Raw genomic sequence first — 24,662 nt, 5'->3', positions numbered from 1 at the left:
CGATGCCCGTGTGTCGAGATGCCCCGTTGGTCGGGATGCCCCGAGGAGTGTTTCGGGATGCCTCGGGAGTCGAGATGCCCCGTAGGTCGGGATGCCCCGGGTGTGTGCCGGGATGCCTCGGAGTTGGGATGCCCCGTTGGTCGGGATGCCCCGGGAGTGTTCGGGAGGAAAAAGTAATGAACCTAATCGCATGAGCATAAATGTTTTACATCATGCTTGCATCTAAGTGAAAATATCATGAATATGTTGCAACAGAATTTCTATGTCGATCCCTACAAACCCAAACAAAATTTCTATAACCATCGCTCAGCACATGCAACAGACTCTGCATTTGACTCGACTAAAGCATTGCTCAACACGTGCAACTGACTATTAAGATACAGAAAGCAATTGCAGCCTGAAGCTAAAATACCCCAGAGAAAAAAAGACCTAGCTTTGGACATTTATTCGAATGAACACATGGACGAGTTATTGTCTTCATTCGTCATTCATCTAATACATCTCCAACAGATTTACAGTCGATCCATCAACTCCATGCCATCACATAATAGCGCACGAAGAACATAGAACAGGGCAAACAATACATGTTCAGATTCATTCATGACAACCATGAAATATATTAAAAAAAAATTTCACCTAATGGCTAACGCAACGATTGCTAGTATATAAAGTACATCAATACATGCTCAGATTTGAACAATAACAGGGACTGATCTATAACAAGGTCTCATAGGAAATTCATCGAACAGGTTACATGTGTTTGGCTAAAGGGTGAGAAGACACATGGGTGAACTCAGATTTGATGATACTAATCTCAACTTAAATCCATTCAGAACGTTCAAAATTAACAAGACTAGCTCAACCTTCTCTTTTTTGCACATATATTCAAACGTATGCATGGACGACTTATTGTTTTCATTCATCATTCATCTAATACATCTCCACTCTATTTTGGCTCTCAACCCATGCCTCTCAACGACCGTTTGAATTTCAAAAAACGCGGAATTAGCTGACTAAGGGAATACACCACCAGCAAACAAAAATCTCAATCCAGTAAAAGTAACTAGTCAAGATGCCAACTAAACAAACACTGATCCATGAAACGGAACATTACCAAACAAATATAGGTTGATTCCCGCAAACCCCAACAAATATAAGCGCGAAAGAGGAGGAAAACTCTAACCTCCAGCAGATCTTCGCTCGTTGGACGGAGACAACGAGCCGGAGTTGCTGATGGGCTCCTCGAGGCGACGGTGGAGGGCCGCTGCTTATTTGGTCGCGAAGAGAGACGCCGGCACTTTTGGTTCCTCGAAATTCCTCAGAAAGAGGGGTCGTGAAGCGAAGTGAAGAGGGGTCGTGAAGAGAGACGGAGAGAGAGGGGAGAGCGTTCGCTTTGAGAAAGAGGGGGAAAAACCCTAAACCTGAGTCGGACGCAGACGACAAAATGGGGGGTCGAGCTTCGAGCGAAGGGGGCGAGGTCGCGAAGAGGGACGGAGAGACAGAGCAGAGGGAGGGTCACGTGTCGCGAGCTGGGTGGACTGTCTCACGGATGACGTGGCGAGACAGCTTCTTCATGCAATTCTCATGCAATCTGCCGGGGTATTCCCGAAAGAGTTTATCCTTTCAGCAAAGGTGCTTGCCGAAATTTATACCACTTTTGTTGTGCCGGAAGCAGTATATATGATCTAGAATGGCTGCCCACTGCACAGGAACTGGAAGAGAAGTCAAAACCATTTACCTATTTAGAGATTTTATAGCTGTTTTCTCAATTTTTTTGCCGTATATAATGAGTTTTTCTTGGAGGTATAGTGGCATTAATTTTATTTATCATGAGATGCGACGGCATAGAAATGGCAATTCCATTTGTTTCTCGAGTTTTGCTTGTCAAGATCAAACTCTATCAGAATTTATGCTTTGTTATTCTGGTGGAAGTCCCAAGAATTATTTATCAATCTTCCCCAGATTTTAAAGCTTACATCCAAACTTTTATGCCATGTTGTGCCTCATTTCCCATGGTATACTGCTTGGACGAATGTTGAAACCAGAATCCTTTACCATGTATGCGATCGCTTTATGTACCATGTATGTGATCGCCTTATTTCAATTGGTGAAATTTATGCAGTAGGAGTTTCTTGTACCAATATATGAGCTGAAGAAGACTGAACTTTGTAGCAACTGATAGATAAATGGAGCATGCAAGGCAGATCTTTCTCTCATCTCTTACTGTCATTGTCGAGAAGGCGGGAGGGATATCAGTTTGTTGCTTCTCGAAGAACGGGTAAAAAAACTTTTCGCAATCAATTTTGTTGAGCTACTCTAGAATGCCATCGCCAGGGAATCGCTGTTGACTGGTTCAGGTGGAGATTCTGTGTAGCTGCTAATTGCCATTTGCGCTGCACTTGAAGTCCTCTGAAGCGTTTCTACTCTGCACTCGACTTTTGGTCCGCCGCAGGGTTGGCTTCAGGGTCCGCCTAGTCGCCTACATCGTTGTGGACGGACCCGTTTAACTCGCAACTTGCTTCGCAGGGACTTCCCTCGGTGTTGACCAAGAAGTCGTTCTGTACATCTTTATCAATTCGTTGGCTTCAATTTAATCTGGTTTTCAACAAGAAAAACGAGAAGGAAAATCCTCGTGATAGAAGTAGCCTTTGCGTGACACCCCCCCTCCCACGTGATCTAAAGTTTGTATCCCTAGGATTTCATGTGATGTTTGTGAATTATCGCAGAGGTGGGTTGTCGGTATGCTAAAGCGCCTGCGCGAGAGCTGCATTCATTAGCCGGCAAGCATGCTTGCCGACGCAATAGCGTTTGCCGTTTATTAGATGGTCCCAGCTCAAATAATTGGCCAACATCACAATTTCGATTCCTGTCCTCACTAGGTGAAATTTGACTTTAAAGCCTCATAGGTTTCTAGTTTCCTGGTAAGTTCGCGTGACGTACAGAGACTGTGATTCTAGTTGCCCATGCTGCACAACTTCGGCAAGTTTCATTGAGATAATAGAAAGGTCAATATCCTCTATTTAGTCCTTCATGTGTGGACAAACACCTAGCAGCCGCAGCTTAATACGCAGGACGAGTACATCTCAGCTTGTTGATTACCACTACGTGAGCAACGACTTCGATCTAGTAATAGAACTAAGCAAATGGCCTTTGGTTGTAGCAGTCCAGATTGTTGCCATATCCCACCTTCAGCAAGTCGCAGTATCTCTTGTAGAACCCGATCCGGTCCTCCACCTGCGGGTTCGAGCCCTTCCCGCACTCGATCCCGCCGTTGATGATGTTGGTGATGACCCCGTAGCCCGGGACCCGTCCCGCCACGCTGTCCGCGGCGGACGGCTGCCATTGGCCGGTGACCACGGCGTGGCACGAGGGCTTCGGCGACTGCGGCGTCATCCAGAACCAGAGGGCCGTCTTGAACGAGATGACCGGGTCGGTCGCGACCGCGTCCGGGTTGCTCAGGAGGTCGTAGTTGATGGCTTTCCCCGCCAGGCCATAGTTGTAGTTGCTGGGGAAAATCTTGATCAACCAAATATATCAAAATCCAAGAAAACCAATCTTTCTTAAATCCGAACCTATACTGACCAGATTCGCGCCCATACAATAATATATAACGAGCGAAAATCATAAGCAGACTCGGTCTAGGTAGGTACTGTGACGATGAATTTAGAGACTGCTATACATATTGAAATCAAAGGTTGATTTTATTTAACTTACTAAGATATTTGGATAGGACCACGTCCATAGTATTTCTTGCTAGGAGCACAAGGCCATTGTTGGTTGGCAACGCAATAGTCTCCAGGATTGCCTTGCTCTTGCAAGAAGCAATATCCCCATGCATATGGACCGTCCGGTGCACTTGCCCATCCACCTATAAAATACTTGGTAAAAAATATGTTGGAACCATGCATTATACAATGGAGAACCCTATCTGTTTTTGCCAACGAAATAGTCTTCAATAACGCAAGGCAACTACCAAGTAATGACTCGAAACTAAAGTCATCAAACCTGCGGTTTCGTGCGATGTCTGAGCCAAAAATGCTGCACTCTCTTGCTTCCTCATGTCCGTGTCGCCCGTCATCCCGAACCCGCTGAACGACTTCACGGCCATGATAAATGCGTCGTAGGTGTAGAACCCTTTGTCGGGGCAATTCCCGTCGTTCCGATGCTTCAGCATCTTGTTGAACAGGTCCTGACTGATCAAGCCGCCGATGTCCCCGCCGCCGCCAGAGGGAGAGTCGGCATCGGCGTGGGAGTCGGCAAGCCACTAGGAGTACACTGGATCTGGAAGCCATCATCGCAGTAGGCAGGACCATTGCCGCAGTAGCTGAACTTGCTGCAGCACAGGCCCCCGGCACACTTGGCCCCGCCGGTTTGGCTCCCGCACTGCTGGGCGGTGGCTCCGAGCACCGAGGCCAGGAGGAGCAACGGTATTAATGACCCTAACCTCATTTTCTGCGAAATCATGTGTTGTGTTTAAGGTAGTTTGTGTTTGTGGATGGAGTCGGAGGTTTGTGTTGGTGGGTATTTATAGGAAGAGTGTCACACCCCGAAACCTATCAGGATGGGGGATGACAAGGCCATCCTTCCACCTGAAGGATGCAGCCTCAAATCACCCAGAAATCCCCACGACAACACTCACGTTCTATCGGCTACCAACCAAAGAACCTGAAAAGATTGGAGAAAGAGAGGGATGAGCAACCACAGCTCAGTAAGCAGTGCGTATCTCTTCTAAGTAGATCGAGCAACCACTATGCATGAATACATAAAACCATACCAGAATTTCAGGAGTCAAACTCAAGATATCAAATACATATAGAATCACATAAGAGTTATTTCATTTCAACAAGACTTCATACAATTAAGAAATACTCGTTTAAACCACCATATCAAATCAACCATCAATGGTCAAGTCCATTGATCAATCTCTATTAAAAACCATGTTAATGGTCTATTCCATTGACCAATTTCAAATCACACATCAATGGTCTATTCCATTGATAAATCTCATATCACATCACATGTCGATGGTCCATTCCATCGATCAATCTATTGCTCAATATCTAACCATGGTCACGACACAAAGCCTTGTGACAAGGCTACCAAGATTTCCTCCTTGGCAAGGTCTCCACTTACAAAGCCAGTGGCTCGGCCCAGAAGGATATCCTGACTCGGTATGCATACCCCCAAACCACTCAATGGGTTCACAGTGATATTGAGCACAAAACTCACGTCCTCCAATACCAGAAATCCAATCCAAAAAATCAATCGCATAAACCAAACAATTAACTTTCTCGCAACACGGCTCATCCGCCAGAAATACATTTCGTAGAGCATTTCTTGAATCATTTCCGAACTCATTTCATAAACTAGTTCATAATGCGATACACATATGTATCATTTCCAAAACGATTCCCAAATCATTCTCAAATACTAAAAAGTAGTAAATGCTCAATCCATACTTTTATGCAACAAATATGTTCTTTCACAGTTCATTATATATCGAGTCTTTTCCGCTTTCAAGACATGAGTTTAGAAATTCATAGAAGAGATAGAACCACTCACCTGGAATCCCCAAAAATCAAACAACGACGCTTACTCGGACCGACGATATCGTAATCCTATCAATTAAACGAGAATCGACGTCAAAATCAAGTAAAATACTACGATAACTACGAAACGGCTAAACAACGCTTAAACGCTAACAAGACAACTCAAAAGCGCTCACAAATCGCTTCTCCAAAAGGATTATCTAAACCGTCCGCAACGCGGAGCTTGAACGCGAAACCTGATCGCATCATAAATTCCTCCACCGAACCCCATTTCAAGCGAGCTTATAGTCAATAGAAATCCTATTTAGAGCACTACAAGAACCCCAACTTGGCCGTCCCAAAATCGAACCGAAAACCGACGAAAATCGGCCTAAAAGCCGCTGGTCTCGCACTGTTCACCTTGCGCGACCAACTTCAAAAATTCATATTGGGCAAACCGTAAGTCCAAATCAAGATCCGTAAAATCCCACCGTCCCGCAACACCCTAAACTATCAATTCTATATATATTCATAGCTCAACGACTCAAAAATCGGACTTCGCCGCGCAAATATCACATAACTCTGAAATATGAGCCATAACCCGGAAAATACTCCGATTGAACGAACAAGAGACGCGAGCACTTACCGAGCATTGCGTTACGAAGTCGAATTGGCTTGGCGAGACCCCTTTGGCACCAAACCCTCTCTCTCTTCTTTCTTCTTCTTCTTCTTTCTTTCTTCTTCTTCTTTTCCCTTTTTCTCTTTCTTCCTCTGTTTCTTACCGAGGGAGCTCTCGGTCGCCCTTTGTTGACTGAGTCAACACTTTCCTTTTCCTTTTTTTATTTTGACTGGGTCAAAACCCATATATTACAAAGAGAGAAGGACTATTTCAACAGACTCAACCGATAGGAGTAGCAAGTGACGGTCTTCCTCGAATCATCCAAAGTTGACATTTTGTGTGCATACGCGGAGGCTTGACCATGCTGTGCACCATTTAACTTTCATTCTGCACCGCTCGTCGTGCCGGTGGCGAATACTGGTTCAATCTTCTTGGGAGGATTGCGTACGACACTTCTTGTCAATGTATATATGTGATGTGATACTTCAGGAGAATCGAACGGCTTACTTACAATTTCCAAATAGCTCGCAAGAACAAAGTAACAATGCTAGAGCCAATTCGAATTCGAAGGTTTTAGATAGATCTATCTGTGAAGAATCTATATTTCTTATGTAACTTTGGCGTATACTCCATCGGTCCTTTCCATTTGCGAAAAAATGGTGGAAACGAATAGGAAAATCCAGATTTATGTAATTCAATTTATGTGATTTTATGTCCACAGAAAAAGTTGAGGCAAAACCTTTTAGTCGTGGTTGAGTCATTTCATTTCTTTGGCTTTGGTGAGCTTGTTGTAATATTAATAAATGCAAAATCACTAAAAAAATAAAACGAGAAACGATAAGGGACGCCAAATATTTACGTAGTTTGATCCGAGTATCGATACCTATATTTACAGAGAGAGCCGACAGCAAATAATCACTAATAGTCGGAGAATCGGAGTTTGCGAATGCTAACACGCTCTAGTGTTTCTCACATCTACATTAAATCCAAGCCCCAAGTGTTTATAAATAAACAATTCATTAAATGTAAACCTCACAGCACAAAATCACCGTGCCAAGAATGTTATGCATTTTGGTCTCCTTTTCGAGCCGCTCTTCCCTTTGTCAAAGGAATGCACGTCTGCTTCTTATTTCTTGACAAAGAAGAAGGCCCCATATATTGTTCATTCTTAAATGATCGCTTCAACTTCTGAACACATAAAATCAAAATAAACAATACACATAATTAATACTTAACAAAGTATATTTGTCCAACTGAGTTGCGCTCGTAAGGTGAGCAAGGTGAGCGTTGAGGCGAGTGAACATAGGTGAGCGGCAAGGGGAGTGAAGCAAGCAAAGAGAGGCAAGTGGCGAGGCGAGTGAACATAGGCGAGCCAAGTGAGGCGAGAAGGCATGGCGTGCGAATGAGACAGAGACGAGCGAAGAGGGTTTCTATTTTTTTTGGTCAAGGTAGAGCTGGTTTTCTTTATACATTCTATTTACACGGCAAACCGAACTGCATAAGAAAGAAGAGAACAGAGGAGGAGACGCCAGGGTTTACAGTAGATAAAAGCATATAAAGTATAATATATATTATATAAATACATATATATATATATATATATAGGTTGGTCCAGGTTGGACCAACCCTAAACTCTCGGGACCGAGGACCAACCCACACAGTGCAGGGTCCAGGGATTCCAGGACCAAAGACCGACCCAGACCCCCTAGGAACCGGACCAAGACCAACAGGGTTAGGCCGGTCCAGGGTCGATCCAGGGTCAACCTTGGACCGATGCTCACCCCTACATACATTGTTCCAAAGAAGAAATCATCACCTTATCTTAATAGCGGAAAAGTCAAGGATTACATCGTGCTGTAGTATGTAGATTTGTGTGAGGGAGGTAATCCATAGTATGGATAGGCTTTAGATTAGATTAGATTAGATTTACTTAATTTTTTGGTCAAATGTGTATTGAAAATTGAATTTTGGGTCTTGTTGGCCCAAAGATAAAGTTCATAGATGATATGCTATTTCGGTCCACCATAGTAAGCTCGACGAATGTTATATAGGTCTGCTGCACAGGCAATTGATGAACCCATTCGGCTGCTTATTAGATCTTTTAGGCCCATGTCAGATTTCAAATCGCCTTTCATTTTCAAAGTGCAAATTTTTGGGGTCGGATTCAAAGTGCAATTTCACATGGCCGTTCTTCCGGCTGAAATCCAATATCGCACCCCGCATTTTCTGTTCCCACGTGCAGTTTCGTCCCACAAACTATGTGGTACAAAATCTTAACGACTTCCACAAATTACATAAGGTTAATATCACGAAAAACCCCAAACTGATACACCCATAACAAAATTAACCCAAGTTAATTTTTTGACAACCAAAAACTCCAAACCGGTACACTTGTAACAATTTTACCATTCTTTAATTTTCGTTAAATTTTATCGTCAAATTTTTTAATTGGATGACACGTGACAGTTGACGGATATACCAATTTAGGGTTTTACCCTCCGTTTATCACAAGTTTACCGATTTGTGATTTTTCGTGGTATTAATCCAAATTTACCGGTTGTCATAAATGTACCGGTTTAGGACTTTTAATAAATTTATCATAGGATTATCAGTTTGGAGTTTTTTGTGGTATTAATTCAATTATATACGATGTCTCTAGATATCAGAACTTTACGCAAGATGGTCGATTTAATTCGATGAAATTTCCCGCTCATTTTCATCCCTAGATCGAGAGGATTAATGTCCCTTACTATACTGACCTAGTCCCTATTCTCGAGTACCTTTCTTAAGAGCGTGGAAGGTTGATTATTAATGATACGATCCCTTTAAAAGAACATATCGACAATTAATTTCATGTTTGGACCACTCGCTCGAGCTCATACGCAACTCGAATTTTTATCTACGTGAAAGAAGTTAGTGAAGCACCTCACGAATTTTTATTTACGATTTAAGATGGATTTTCTCGGTCATTTTTACCCTTCTCAAGAAACGCCATGTGCTGTGAACGGAGAGGGGATCGCAAGCCCAAGTGCCACGGGGCTAACCCAAATTTGCATGGCGCACCCGTGCCGAGGCCTAGGCACTACGACTCCACTCCATGTGGTGGACCTGGACCATATCCGTACGATTGGGCATAAGGCTCCAATACGTTTTTTGTGGAAAGACCAATATTACTGAAATGCTACATTTGACCCGAGCTTAGCTATATAGGTAGAGGAGAGTTTCTTCATGTCATTGTTCTACCCATTTCTTCTTTGGCCATCAATATACCAGCTTCTTCATGCAATTCTCATGCAATCTGCAGGGGTATTCCCGAAAGAGTTTATCCTTTCAGCAAAGGTGCTTGCCGAAATTTATGCCACTTTTGTTGGGCCGGAAGCAGTATATATGATCTAGAACAGCTGCCCACTGCACAGGAACTGGAAGAGAAGTCAAAACCATTTACTTGTTTAGAGATCTTATCACTGTTTTCTCAATTTTTTTGCCATATATAATGAGTTTTTCTTGGAGGTATATTGGCATTAATTTTATTTATCATGAGATGCAATGGCATAGAAATGGCAGTTCCATTTGTTTCTCAAGTTTTGCTTGTCAAGATCAAACTCTATCAGATTTTATGCTTTGTTATTCTGGTGGAAGTCTCAAGAATTATTTATCAATCTTACCCAGATTTTAAAGCTTACATCCAAACTTTATGCCATGTAGTGCCTCATTTCCCATGGTATACTGCTTGGACCAATGTTGAAACCAGAATCCTTTACCATGTATGCGATCGCTTTATGTACCATGTATGTGATCACCTTATTTCAATTGGTGAAATTTATGCAGTAGGAGTTTCTTGTACCAATATATGAGCTGAAGAAGACTGAACTTTGTAGCAACTGTCAGATAAATGGAGCATGCAAGGCAGATCTTTCTCTCTTCTCTTACTGTCATTGTTGAGAAGGCGGGAGGGATATCAGTTTGTTGTTTCTCGAAGAATGGGTAAAACAACTTTTCACAATCAATTTGTTGAGCTTCTCAAGAATGCCATCGCCATGGAATCGCTATTGACTGGTTCAGGTGGAGATTCTGTGTAGCTGCTAATTGCCATTTGCGCTGCACTTGAAGTCCTCCAAAGCGTTTCTACTCTGCACTCAACTTTTGGTCCGCCGCAGGGTTGGCTTCAGGGTCCGCCTAGTCGCCTACATCGTTATGGACGGACCCGTTTAACTCGCAACTTGCTTCGCATGGACTTCCCTCAGTGTTGACCAAGAAGTCGTTTTGTAGATCATTATCAATTCATTGGCTTCAATTTAATCTGGTTTTCAACAAGAAAAACGAGAAGGAGAATCCTCGTGATAGAAGTAGCCTTTGCGTGACACCCCCCTCCTACGTGATCTAAAGTTTGTATCCCTAGGATTTCATGTGATGTCTGTGAATTATCGCAGAGGTGGCTTGTCGGTCTGCTAAAGCGCCTGCGCGAGAGCTGCATTCATTAGCCGGCAAGCATGCTTGCCGACGCAATAGCGTTCGCTGTTTATTAGATGGTCCCGGCTCAAATAATTGGCCAACATCACATTTTCGATTCCTGTCCTCACTAGGTGAAATTTGACTTTAAAGCCTCATAGGTCTCTAGTTTCCTGGTAAGTTCGCATTACGTACAGAGACTGTGATTCTAGTTGCCCATGCTGCACAACTTCGGCAAGTTTCATTGAGATAATAGAAAGGTCAATATCCTCTATTTAGTCCTTCATGTGTGGACAAACACCTAGCAGTCGCAGCTTAATACGCAGGACGAGTACATCTCAGCTTATTGATCACCACTACGTGAGCAATGACTCGATATAGTAATAGAACTAGGCAAATGGCCTTTGGTTGTAGCAGTCGAGATTGTTGCCGTATCCCACCTTTAGCAAGTCGCAATATCTCTTGTAGAACCCGATCCGGTCCTCCACCTGCGGGTTCGAGCCCTTCCCGCACTCGATCCCGCCGTTGATGATGTTGGTGATGACCCCGTAGCCCGGGACCCGTCCTGCCACGCTGTCCGCGGCGGACGGCTGCCATTGGCCGGTGACCACGGCGTGGCACGAGGGCTTCGGCGACTGCGGCGTCATCCAGAACCAGAGGGCCGTCTTGAACGAGATGACCGGGTCGGTCGCGACCGCGTCCGGGTTGCTCAGGAGGTCGTAGTTGATGGCTTTCCCCGCCAGGCCATAGTTGTAGTTGCTGGGGAAAATCTTGATCAACCAAATATATCAAAATCCAAGAAAACCAATCTTTCTTAAATCCGAACCTATACTGACCAGATTCGCGCCCATACAATAATATATAACGAGCGAAAATCATAAGCAGACTCGGTCTAGGTAGGTACTGTGACGATGAATTTAGAGACTGCTATACATATTGAAATCAAAGGTTGATTTTATTTAACTTACTAAGATATTTGGATAGGACCACGTCCATAGTATTTCTTGCCAGGAGCACAAGGCCATTGTTGGTTGGCAACGCAATAGTCTCCAGGATTGCCTTGCTCTTGCAAGAAGCAATATCCCCATGCATATGGACCGTCCGGTGCACTTGCCCATCCACCTATAAAATACTTGGTAAAAAATATGTTGGAACCATGCATTATACAATGGAGAACCCTATCTGTTTTTGCCAACGAAATAGTCTTCAATAACGCAAGGCAACTACCAAGTAATGACTCGAAACTAAAGTCATCAAACCTGTGGTTTCGTGCGATGTCTGAGCCAAAAATGCTGCAATCTCTCGCTTCCTCGTGCCCGTGCCGCCCGTCGTCCCGAACCCGCCGAACGACTTCGCGGCCGTGATAAATGCGTCGTAGGTGTAGAACCCTTTGCCGGGGCAATTCCCGTCGTTCCGATGCTTTAGCAGCTTGTTGAACAGGTCCTGACTGATCAAGCCGCCGATGTCCCCGCCGCCGCCAGAGGGAGTCGGCAAGCCACTAGGAGTACATTGGATCTGGAAGCCGTCACCGCAGTAGGCAGGACCGCTTCCGCAGTAGCCGAACTTGCTACAGCACAGCCCCCCGACACACTTGGCCTCGCCGGCTTGGCTCCCGCACTGCTGGGTGGTGGCTCCGAGCACCGAGGCCAGGAGGAGCAACGGTATAAATGACCCTAACCTCATTTTCTGCGAAATCATGTGTTGTGTTTAAGGTAGTTTGTGTTTGTGGATGGAGTCGGAGGTTTGTGTTGGTGGGTATTTATAGGAAGAGTGTCACACCCTGAAACCTACCAGGATGGGGGATGACACGGCCGTCCTTCCACCCGAAGGACACAGCCTCAAACCACCCAAAAATCCCCACGACAACACTCTCGCTCTATCGGCTACCAAAAAAAGAACCTGAAAAGATTGGGGAAAGAGAGGGGTGAGCAACCACAGCTCAGTAAGCAGTACGTATCTCTTCTAAGCAGATCGAGCAACCACTATGCATGAATACATAAAGCCATGCCAAAATTTCAGGAGCCAAACTCAAGATATCAAATACATATAAAATCATATAAAAGTTATTTCATTTCAACAAGACTTTATATAATTAAGAAATACTCGTTTAAACCACCATATCAAATCAACCATCAATGGTCAAGTCCATTGATCAATCTCTATTAAAAACCACGTCAATGGTCCATTCTATTGACCAATCTCAAATCACACATCAATGGTCTATTCCATTGATAAATCTTATATAACATCACATGTCGATGGTCCATTCCATCGACCAATCTATTGCTCAATATCTAACCATGGTCATGACACAAAGCCTTGTGACAAGGCTACCAAGATTCCCCCCTTGGCAGGGTCTCCACCTACAAAGCCGGTGGCTCGGCCCAGAAGGATATCCTGACTCGGTATGCATACCCCCAAACCCCTCAATGGGTTCACAGCGATATTGAGTACAAAACTCACGTCCTCCAATACCAGAAATCCAATCCAAAAAATCAATCGCATAAACCAAACAATTAACTTTCTCGCAACACGGCTCATCTGCCAGAAATACATTTCGTAGAGCATTTCTTGAATCATTTCCGAACTCATTTCATAAACTAGTTCGGAATGCGATACACATATGTATCATTTCCAAAACGATTCTCAAATCATTCTCAAATACTAAAAAGTAGTAAATGCTCGATCCATATTTTTATGTAACAAATATGTTCTTTCACAGTTCATTATATATCGAGTCTCTTCCACTTTCAAGACATGAGTTTAGCAATTCATAGAAGAGATAGCACCACTCACCTGGAATCCCCAAAAATCAAATACCGATGCTCACTCGGACCGACGATCTCATAATCCTATCAATTAAACGAAAATCGACGTCAAAACTAAGTAAAATACTACGATAACTACGAAACGGCTAAACAACACTTAAACGCTAACAAGACAACTCAAAGGCGCCCACAAATCGCTTCTCCAAAGCGATTATCCAAACCTCCGCAACGCGGAGCTTAAACGCGAAACTTGATCGCACCATAAATTCCTCCACCGAACCCCATTTCAAGTGAGCTTATAGTCAGTAGAAAGCACATTCAGAGCACTATAAGAACCCCAACTTGGCCGTCCCAAAATCAAGCCGAAAACCGACGAAAATCGGCCTAAAAGCCGCTGGTCTCGCACTGTTCACCTTGCGCAGCCAACTTCAAAAATTCATATTGGGCAAACCGTAAGTCCAAATCAAGATCCGTAAAATCCCACGGCCCCGCAACACCCTAAACTATCAATTCTATATATATTCATAGCTCAACGACTCAAAAATCGAACTTCGCAGCGCAAATATCACAAAACTCTGAAATATGAGCCCTAACCCGGAAAATACTCCGATTGAACGAACGAGAGACGCGAGCACTTACTGGGCATTATATTACGAAGTCGAATCGGCTTGGCGAGACCCCTTTGGCACCAAACCCTCTCTCTCTTCTTTCTTCTTCTTCTTCTTTCCCCTTTTTTTTGGCACCAAACCCTCTCTCTCTTCTTTCTTCTTCTTCTTCTTTCCCCTTTTTTCTCTTTCTTCCTCTGTTTCTTACCGAGGGAGCTCTCGGTCTCCCTTTGTTGACTGAGTCAACACTTTCTTTTTCCTTTTTTTTTTTTGACTGGGTCAAAAACCCATATATTACAAAGAGAGAAGGACTATTTCAACAGACTCGACCGATAGGAGTAGCAAGTGACGGTCTTCCTCGAATCATCCAATGTTGACATTTTGTGTGCATACGCGGAGGCTTGACCATGCTGTGCACCATTTAACTTTCATTCTGCACCGCTCGTCGCGCCGGTGGCGAATACTGGTTCAATCTTCTTGGGAGGATCACGTACGACACTTCTTGTCAATGTATATATGTGATGTGATACTTCAGGACAATCGAATGGCTTACTTACAATTTCCAAATAGCTCGCCGGAACAAAGTAACAATGCTAGAGCCAATTCGAATTCGAAGGGTTTTAGATAGATTTATCTGTGAAGAATCTATATTTCTGATGTAACTTTGGCGTATACTCCATCGGTCCTTTCCATTTGCGAAATATTGGTGGAAACGAATAGGAAAATCCAGATTTATGTAGTTCAATTTATGTGATTTTACGTCCACAGAAAAAGTTGAGGCAAAACCTTTTAGTCGTGGTTGAGTCATTTCATTTCTTTGGCTTTGGTGAGCTTGTTGTAATATTAATGAATGCAAAATCACTGAAAAAATAAAACGAGAAACGATAAGGGACGCCAAATATTTACGTGGTTCGATCCAAGTATCGGTACTTACATTTACGGAGAGAGCCGACAGTAAATAATCACTAATAGTCGGAGAATCGGAGTTTGCGAATGCCAACACGCTCTAGTGTTTCTCACATCTACATTAAATGCAAACCCCAAGTGTTTATAAATAAACAATTCATTGAACGTAAAACTCACAGCACAAAATCACTGTGCCAAGAATGTCATGCATTTTGGTCTCCTCTTCGAGCCGCTCTTCCCTTTGTCGAAGGAATGCACGTCTGCTTCTTATTTCTTGACAGAGAAGAAGGCCGCATCTGTTTATGCTATCAAACTTGGATCTAGTCGGATTTCGTAACGGCTCAAACTCGAGACATAATTTTAACGGAACCCCTGTTTCTTTTGATAAGGTTCGAGTCGGGAGGGCGATCCTCCCGATGAACTGACTACACCCCAAACCGACACGAGTGAACAAGTGGAGCATACTAGAGCGCTTGAGACAACGATAACTTAATGTGGATCGGACATCAATTGTAAACATTCGACGCGAACGAATCCATTTACGGTTCCAAAATTATTTCCCGAGAAAACAAGATCGAACTCACACGACGAAAGCGTTCGCAGATGATAAAGATCGAGCCGTATGTCTCACGGAGTTTAACCCCATGACTTGATTCCATGAATTCCTTCAGTCAAAGAAAAACCCCCCATTCAATTCAATTCAATTCAAGACCACGAGGAAGTACGGATCGTGCGGGACTCTTTCTCGGTTTTTTATCGCCTTAATTGGAGGAGGAAATTGTCAATCGAGTAATGAGTACTACTGATTTAACACGATGCTTTAATTTCTTAGAAGAGACGCTACGGACCGACGGCCTTATTAGGGCACATTTGGTAACGTTTTTGTTTCTGGGAATAATTTCTTTTTAGAAATAGTTTTTTTTATTTCTATTTTCCGGATGAGTTTTTGAGCAAAAGAATGCATTTGGTAACTGCACAAAATTTCTATTCCTGGAATAGAAAAAAAAACAAAAATGCGTTTGGTACAACCAAAAAAATTTCTATTCCCAATTTTTTGCATTCAAATCTATATCTTTTATTTAACCATAAGTACAAGTTATAAGTAAAAAAAAATCAATAAGCATGGTTTATTGATTTGTCTAATCCTTTTTAGAGGTTTAAAACCTCTTTTAATCCCTAAACTAAGGAATCTTCAAAAATACCACTTGGGCACCTCAAAAAATTTAAATTTCACTCAAAGTGGGTGGCCACATGTATTCTAAGCCATTTTGTGAATTTTTACAAAAAAAAATTTGGGGTAAAATTTATTAAAATTTTTTACTTTCCCTAAATCTGTTTCTTTTTATTTTCCAGAAAATTTTTTATGAAATTTTTTTAATTTTTTTCAATTTCGGAATTTTGCAAATTTTTATGGGTTTTCTGAGTTTTTCTGATTTTTATGGATTTTTTGAGAATTTTTCTGATTTTTATGAATTTTTGGAATTTTTTAATTTTCTAATTTTTTTAGAAATTTTTCTGAAATTTTTCTAATTTTAATGAATTTTCGGAATTTTTTAATTTATTCTAAGCCATTTTGTGAATTTTTTATTTTTGATTTTTTTGGGGAAAAGTTTATTAAAATTTTTTACTTTCCCAAAGTCTGTCTCTTTTTATTTTCTAGAAAATTTTTATGAATTTTTTTTTAATTTTTTCAATTTCAAAATTTTGTAAATTTTTATGGGTTTTCTGAGTTTTCCTGATTTTTATGGATTTTCTGAGAATTTTTCTGATTTTTATGAATTTTTTGGAATTTTTTTATTTTTTTATGAATTTTTTTTTATTATTCCCGCTGGGAATGGACCGAACCGGTGCTTTGAGATGGTCTACAGACGACGGAGGATGGAGGAGGAGCTGAGGCCACGGCTTGAGGACAGGACCTTTCTATTTCTTTTTTTGTTTCTAGGAACAAAGAAGTAGAAAAAATCTACTTCTTATTTCTGTTCTAAATCTATTTCTTAGCCATTTTTCTATTCTAAGAAATAGAAAAATAAAATGCGTTACCAAACAGATTTTTGTTCTTTTTTTGTTCCAGGGAACGGAAGAACAGAAAAATAGAGAAGTAGAAACGTTATCAAACGCGCCCTTAGTGTAATTCTTTTGACCCGAATGGCTTAGTTTACTTAAATTACGGTCGAGTCTCTCGAGTACCATCCTGTGAACAGCTGTTAAACTTTCTGCCGAACGAATTCATGAAGGCCGTCGAAGCTCCTACCGAACTTATTTATTCCGTTTTTCAACACTTAGATCTCATCTGTGTTGTCTCGTGTTTTCATGCCTGGACTTAGTCGACGATTCAAAGATATCTTATATCAGAGCTAGCTACTACCTAATGTCGATGCCATTGATTAGAACGAGTTGGCTATATAGTCTATACATCCGTCCAAAGAAGAAATCATCACCTTATCTTAATAGTGGAAAAGTCAAGGATCACATCGTGCTATAGTCTGTAGATTTGTGTGAGGAAGGTAATCCATAGTATGGATCGGCTTTGGATTAGATTAGATTTATTTATTTTTTGGTCAAACGTGTGTTGAAAATTGAATTTTGGGTCTTGTTGGCCCAAATATAAAGTTCATAGGTGATCCTATTTCGGCCCACTAGATAAGCTCGACAAATGTCATAGGTCTGCATAAGCAATTGATGAACCTATTCGGTCACTTAGGGCCTGTTTGGCAACTTGCCAAATAGTGAAAATTTCTATTTTTTTGTTTCCAGAATCAGTTTGGGAATAGAAATCCGTTTGTTAAAATTTTTGTGCCCGAGCACAAATTTACAAAAAATTGTTCCCAGAATCAGTTTTGGAACAGAATCAAGAAGCAAAAAAAAGTAGCTTCTTGATTCTAGAACAATTTTTTCATTTCTGATTCTTCTTAGTTTTCTTCTTTCTTTTTTATTTGTTCTTCATCTTCTTCTCGGTCTGCCTCCTGCCAGTCGCCGGCCCGCCGCCAACGACCGGCCAAGGCCGGCAAGGGCGAGGCGGCCCTCGCCGCCCCGGCGACGGCGAGGTCAAGCCTCGCCGCCAAGGCGAGGCCTACCTCGCCGGAGTCGCCGAGCGACCTCGCCGACCATGGCGAGGCCGACCTCACCGTCGCCCAGGCATGGCGACGGCGAGGTCGAGCCTCGCTTGGCCGGCGAGGCTCAACCTCGCCAGTAGCGACCGACAATGGCCACGATGCCCTCGCCGGCCTTGGCCTGTGGCCGGTCGCTGGCGCCGACGACCAGCCATAGCCAAGGAAAAAAAAGAAAAAAAAGGAAAAAAAAAGAAAGAAATATTTAAAAATTTAAAAATATTATTAATAAAAAGAAATTTTGTATAGTTACCAAACGCATTTATGTTCTTTTTCTATTTTAAGAATAGAAATTTTGGATAGTTATCAAATGCCTTCAAATACTTAGAAATTGTTCCTCGACACAGAATAAAAAAGAATCATTTCTTAGCAAAATCTGTTCCCGGGCACAAAATGGTTGCTATGCGCAGCCATATTAGTTCTTTAGATCCATGTCAGAATTCAAATCACCTGCAATTTTTTTCCTGACTCCTCTCTTCTATATACATATGATCGGTATATACGGGGATCGACCCTCGAACCTGATACTCTCCGCTCATCCCCCCCCCCGCTCCCCAAATCCCTTTACTCAGCCAGCGGCCACATGCCTGTTGGCCGAGTGCAATTTCACATGGTTGTCCTTCTAGTTGAAATCCAATATCTCATTCGGCATTTTGTTCCCATATGCAGTTTCGTCCCGTAAATTACACGGTAAATCTTAATGACTTTCACAAATTATATACAATGGTCTCTAGATCTTAGAATTTTACGCAAGATGGTCGATTTAATTCGATGAAATTCCCCGTTCATTTTCATCCCTGAATCGAGAGGATCAATGCTCCGTACTATATTGATATATAGTCCCTGACAAGATTCTACTCGAATACTCTTCTCAACAGCTTCGGAGGTTGATTACTAATGATATCGCCCTCTTAAAAGAACATATTGGCAAATAATTTCGTGTTTGGGCCACCCGCTCCGTTTATACAACTTGGGTTTTTATCTTGTTAACGAAGTTAGTGAAGTATTCTACGAAGCCCGAATTTTTTTTATTTATTTACAATTTAAGGTGGATTTTCTCAGTCATTTTTGCCGGATGCGTTTCGATTGCGGGACATGCCATGTGCTGGTCCTGCTGGAGAGGATGGCGAGCCCAGCCGCCACGTGGCCAACCCAATTCGCATGGCGCACACTTGTCGAGGCCCAGGCACTTCTCACTCCATATGGTGGACCACGCCCGTACACATCGGGCACAAGACTCCGTCCCAATAAATATTTTTTCTTTTTAGGAAAAGTCCAGTAAACCCTCTTTAGATTCACCCTTTTTTCAGGTGAACCCATTATTCATAAGTAGCTAAGATCAATAAAAATTAAAATATTAAGTGACGTGACATGTTGTGATTACATTTTTAACACAATTTAATATAAGATTAATACCGCGAAAAATCCCAAATCGATATATTTATGAAAAATTTACCTCAAATTAATTATTTAACCACCAAAAACCTCAAACTGGTACATCTGTGACAAATTTACTCCAAATTAATTTTTCGACAATAAAAAACCTCAAACTGGTACACTTGCAACAAATTTATCCTCCGTTAGTTTTTGTTAAATTGGATTAAAACTATGAAAAATCACAAATTAATATATCTGTAATAAAAGGAGGGTAAAACCTTAAACGGGCACGCCTGTCAACTGTAACGTATTATCCAACTCAGTAATTTGACGGTAAAATTTAACAGAAATTAATGGAAGGTATATTTGTCACAAGTGTACCAGTTTGAGGTTTTAGGTGGTCAAAAAATTAATTTGGAGTAAATTTGTTACAAGTGTACCAGATTGAGAGTTTTCGTGATATTAATCATTTACAATAAGACATTTCGTTTAGCATATCAATCTTGTAAATCCACCTTAATCTACCCCACGATATTAAAAAAAAAAAAGCATTCAGGTGTTAGCCACGAATATATTCAAAAGTGGGTTGTTGAAGTATCACTCAAAAATTATTGGGTAGATTTGACCGTATTTTAGGTCGCGATGGGGGTAGATTTCAGAAACACAAAGGCATGTCAACTTAATACGAGTAAAAGAAAGTCGTGTCCGACTTCACTGTATTTGGTGAGCACCTGACCCTGTATTTGCTTTGGGTGTCATTTTTGGAGAAACAGGTGCCGCCATATGATTCTTTATCACCTGAATTTTTCATATGACTGGTTTTCCACTCACCATGTCATCGATTCCTGCAGTGAGTCGACACAACATTCAAAAGACTCCCAAAATCTCCAAACTGAGCTGATAATGCTCTCTTTACCTGCTGAAGGAAACAGATTCCTAAAACATAATACAAAAATTGCGGAAAAACGTGCCCATTCTACGCTTGAATCACCGATCGTTCGAAGTATATTACGTGAAATGAACATACCTCTTTTACCACAGATTAAATGCACTTATCACAGCCTCGAGAGAGAGAACAATTCTTGAATTGTTGAACAAAGAGAACAATTCTTGAATTGTTGAACAAAGCCCCTTCTTCTTTGTCCTTTAGTGAGAATGAGTTTTCTGATGATGAAAAATGCAACTCGCACACCCATTCTTACGTGTGTTCTCACCTTATTTGTTTCTAGACAATAACTGCCAAGTGCAATTATTTTCTTTCATGGGCTGGGTTAGCCCATCATGGGCGGCCCATCTTCACAAAGAAAATCCATCATCTCCCACTCGCATGGTGGGCTAAACATTAACTCTCTCTTCTTTGTAATATTCATACTAGCAAATAATCCGTGCGACCAAAGATACTTGAGAGCTCGTTGCGATGCATCCGTTAGGAATACATAGCAGCTCAAAATTGGGTACAACGTTTTCCGAGTAGATATAGTATGTAGTCCCCTAGATCAGTCAGTCACATTTATATCCCCTTTGATCTCTTTTAGTATCTCGTATATTGTATTCACAACTATGATTTACTTAAAATCATAATTGGTCGACCTGTGAATACAAACATAGAATGTGACATCATAATAAATTGATCTTCCTCTTTCCTTCAATCTCTCTATTTCAGTCCAGCTCGCTTTTCTAGAAATGCCCCATTAGATCGAATCATTCATGACCATTGGCAACATCCTAAGATAGCGAACACTGAACAGAAACTTTGAGAATAAGTTAGAGTCGTGAGGGCACTAAATGAGGAACTCATATTCTCAAGAGTCTCACACGGCATAAAGTTGAGATCAAAAACTTTTGCCACTCTTATCGGTCGTCTTATGCATACGTAGTATGAAATACGTATTACGGTATTAACTCCTTTCCCGTGGAGCGTATGTCTTTATATTCAATACCGTACAGATGATAGTTCAGACATACCTAATGTCTAAACTTGAGTTCACATATCTACTCCTCTAAAGAATCCATTAGAACTCACATCTGGCATCAAAGACAGATAAAGTAAAATATGTGGGTTATTTTACTTTCGAACATAGTAAATGTTATGTCCTCATCTTGGCACTTTGCTAAGGCAACATTTTTTTTTATTTTAAGCTTGAGCTCTCGATTATCACCTAGATAATAAGCCTAAAAATTGTCTCATCTCTATTTATCGCACAGTAAATAGAGGCGATTACCCGTGTAAGTGGGCTAATCTCATCTGTCAGACATACTTTCTCGATATAATGCACTAAGCATTAAGATGCATAAATATTAAATTAAATTCATAGGCATTAATAATGAGGGAGCAACTTCATTAAATGTGAACACTCAGGGAAAAATACAATATTCAGTACATCACTTTCTACGCAGTCCCAGAGATTTTACATGACCATAGAAAACATCTCTTGGAATTGGCTTTGTCATAGGATCTGCTATCATTCTATGCGTAGATATGTACTGCAAGTTCACATCTTTTCGTGCAACCATATCCTTGACAAAGTTATACTTGGTATCTATATGTTTGGTCTTGCCATGATATTTCGGATCCTTGGTGTATGCTATCGCTGCTTGACTATCACTATTGACTAACAATGAGTTTTCAGCATTCTTAGCAACACATAAATGATCCAAAAATCTCTTAAGCCAAACACCTTCTTGTACTGCTCCTGACAACGCCACGAACTCAGCTTCCATCGTGGACAATGCTATACATGTTTGTTTCTTACTGCTCCAAGATATGGCGCCATTATTCAGTAAGTAAACAAAACCAGAGGTAGATTTCCTTTCATCTAAATCTCCTCCCCACTCAGCATCTGAGTAGCCTTCAAGTCGCAGATCCTTGCCTTGATAACTCAGTGAATAATTAGCAGTACCCTTTAGATACCTCATGATTCTTTTTACGGCTTTCCAATGTGCTTGACCTGGATTGGATTGGTACCTACTTACCATCCCAACTGCAAAACATATGTCAGGTCTTGTACACATCATAGCGTACATTAAACTTCCAATAGCACTAGCATAAGGAACACGTTTCATTTGTTCCTTCTCTTGTGGAGTCTTAGGACACAACCTATGGCTCAATCCTTCACCTTTTGCAATAGGAGTATCCATGGGTTTACAGTCTTGCATACAAAATCGTTCAATAACTTTATTTATATAAGTCTCTTGCGAAAGAGACAATAATCTCTTGGAACGATCTCTTGAAATCTTAACTCCAAGAATATATGCAGCCTCACCCATATCTTTCATCTCAAAATTGGACGATAACCAACTCTTAATAGTATTAACCAACTCCATATTGCTTCCGGCAATCAGTATATCATCAACATATAATGATAAAATCACAAATTGATCTTTGGATCTTTTGATATACACGCAATGATCTTCATCAATCATTGTAAAATCAAACGCCACTATGGCATTATGAAAACGTATATACCATTGTCTCGAAGACTGCTTAAGGCCATATATCGATCTTAGAAGTCGACATACTTTTTGTTCTTGGCCTTTCACAACGAAGCCAACTGGTTGTTCCATGTAAATTTCTTCTTCTAATTCTCCATTTAGAAAAGCAGTCTTTACATCCATTTAATGTAATTCAAGATCCATACTTGTCACTATTGCCAGAATAAGGCGAATTGAGGTAAATCTCACTACAGGAGAGAATGTTTCTTCATAATCAATTCCTTCCTGTTGATTATAACCTTTCGCCACTAGGCGAGCCTTATATCTTTCTATTGAGCCATCGGATTTGCGTTTTATTTTGAGAACCCATTTATTCCCAATAGCTTTGCGTCCTTCTGGAAGATCAACCAGTTCCCAAACATGGTTTGACTTCATTGACTCCATTTCTTCTTTCATTGCAATCATCCATTTTTCTTTGTTAGGGCAATTTAAAGCCTCATTTACATTCCTTGGCTCGTCTTCATTTTGTGGAGCGATCATGAAAGTTTCCCCTTCAATGTCAAAACGTCGTCGGGGAATACTTTTGCGACTTGTTCGCCGTATGGGAGATTGTACACGTGGTATATCATTCTCCATTATGCTCCCACTCGGATTAGATAATGACGGAATCGTCTCATCAAAAGGTTGCAATTGAGATTGAGTCGAATTCAATTCCTCACTTCTCACATTGCTTCCACTTGGACGAACTTTATCGATTTCACTATCAGGATCCAAGGTTTCAAATAGTGAGTAGTTCTCACCTATTTCGCCCTTCTTAGGAAATTCATTCTCTAAGAATGTGACATCTCGTGATTCAAATTCAGTTATACTCCCACTTTCTTGCTCACTTATAAATACATATCCTTTTGAGGTTTCCGAATACCTTATGAAGATACTCTTCTTACCTCTAGGACCTAATTTCCCATACTTATGAGAAGATTCATGTGTATAAGCGGCACAACCCCAAGGTTTCAGAAAACTCAAAACGGGTTTTCTACTTGTCCATAACTCATACGGAGTGGAAATAACTGATTTAGAAGGCACACGGTTAAGTATGTAGGCAGCAGTTAATAAAGCGTCACCCCAAAAGGTGATTGGTAAGTTAGCCTGCGCCATCATGGACCTAACCATTTCTAGTAGGGTTCTGTTTCTCCTTTCCGCAACACCATTTTGTTGAGGAGTATAGGGAATAGACAACTGTCTTTCTATTCCCTTTTCATCACACAAATTTCTGAACTCATCAGATAGATATTCTTGACCTCGATCGGATCTCAATGCTTTTATTTTCTTATTTAATTGATTTTCCACCAAGTTCATAAATATCTTGAAGCAACTAAAAGCCTCAGATTTATGAGAAATCAAATAGACATATCCGAATCGAGTATAATCATCAATAAATGTGATAAAATAAACAGCCCCATGTCTAGCCCTCACATTCATTGGACCACAAATGTCAGAATGGATTAACTGCAAAGGGAATTCAGCTCTTGTTCCTTTTCCAAATGGTTTCCTTGTTGTTTTCCCAGCTAGGCAGTGCTCGCAAATAGACAAATCAACTTTTTCAATATTGCCTAATAAGCCCTCTTTAGCTAATCTTTGCATTCGTTGTTGGCCTATATGGCCAAGCCTAGCATGCCATACGTTCACATCATTATCACACGAAGTAGAAGACGTGAAGTGGGAATAACAAACATTGACATTTACTGAATCAACATCCAGTACAATAAAACCATCTAGAAAATAACCACAACCATAATAACTCGTACCTAAATACAAGTCTACACCATTGTTATGGAAGATCAAATTAAAACCAAGTCGAATCAACACTAAAA

At 41.2% G+C, this 24,662-nt stretch overlaps 2 protein-coding genes and 1 pseudogene across 3 annotated transcripts in view; all 3 read right to left on the bottom strand.

Moving 5' to 3' along the window:
• LOC130140585 (basic endochitinase-like) overlaps positions 1-15,130 on the bottom strand; it is a 48,342-nt gene extending 33,212 nt beyond the window's left edge. Inside the window, exon 1 of one of the 2 annotated variants that reach the window (XM_056320260.1) lies at positions 15,053-15,130. The gene's annotated coding sequence lies outside the window, so the exon portion shown is untranslated. Of the gene's footprint in view, positions 1-7,183; positions 7,283-15,052 lie in introns of those variants that run through there. The other variant, XM_056320259.1, reaches the window with a different exon arrangement.
• Positions 2,996-6,254, bottom strand: LOC130140584 (endochitinase-like; annotated as a pseudogene).
• Positions 10,847-14,024, bottom strand: LOC115662307 (basic endochitinase-like). The gene is made up of 4 exons (XM_030584468.2): positions 14,004-14,024; positions 11,856-12,495; positions 11,565-11,718; positions 10,847-11,355 (listed from the first exon to the last, which is right to left on the bottom strand). The coding sequence occupies exons 2-4, from the start codon at positions 12,292-12,294 to the stop codon at positions 10,986-10,988; spliced, it is 963 nt and encodes a 320-aa protein (XP_030440328.1). The 5' UTR covers positions 12,295-12,495; positions 14,004-14,024; the 3' UTR covers positions 10,847-10,985.
• Positions 15,131-24,662: the final 9,532 nt, after the last annotated feature.

This window comes from Syzygium oleosum, unplaced genomic scaffold, assembly GCF_021117445.2.
Source record: "Syzygium oleosum isolate NSW1041296 unplaced genomic scaffold, Sole_v2.1 Sole_v2.20, whole genome shotgun sequence".
In the NCBI taxonomy this organism is placed as follows: domain Eukaryota; kingdom Viridiplantae; phylum Streptophyta; class Magnoliopsida; order Myrtales; family Myrtaceae; genus Syzygium; species Syzygium oleosum.
Note: the sequence above shows the minus strand (reverse complement) of the source record. Positions and strands in the feature narration are given on the sequence as shown.

Bases quoted from the DNA above. Each gene is read 5' to 3' on its own strand.
- LOC115662307 (XM_030584468.2), bottom strand. From the start codon at position 12,294: ATGATTTCGCAGAAAATGAGGTTAGGGTCATTTATACCGTTGCTCCTC. The intron at 11,719-11,855 runs GTTTGATGACTT...AGTATTTTATAG, and splicing joins GACATCGCACGAAACCACAG to GTGGATGGGCAAGTGCACCG. The intron at 11,356-11,564 runs GTAAGTTAAATA...GATTTTCCCCAG, and splicing joins GGTCCTATCCAAATATCTTA to CAACTACAACTATGGCCTGG.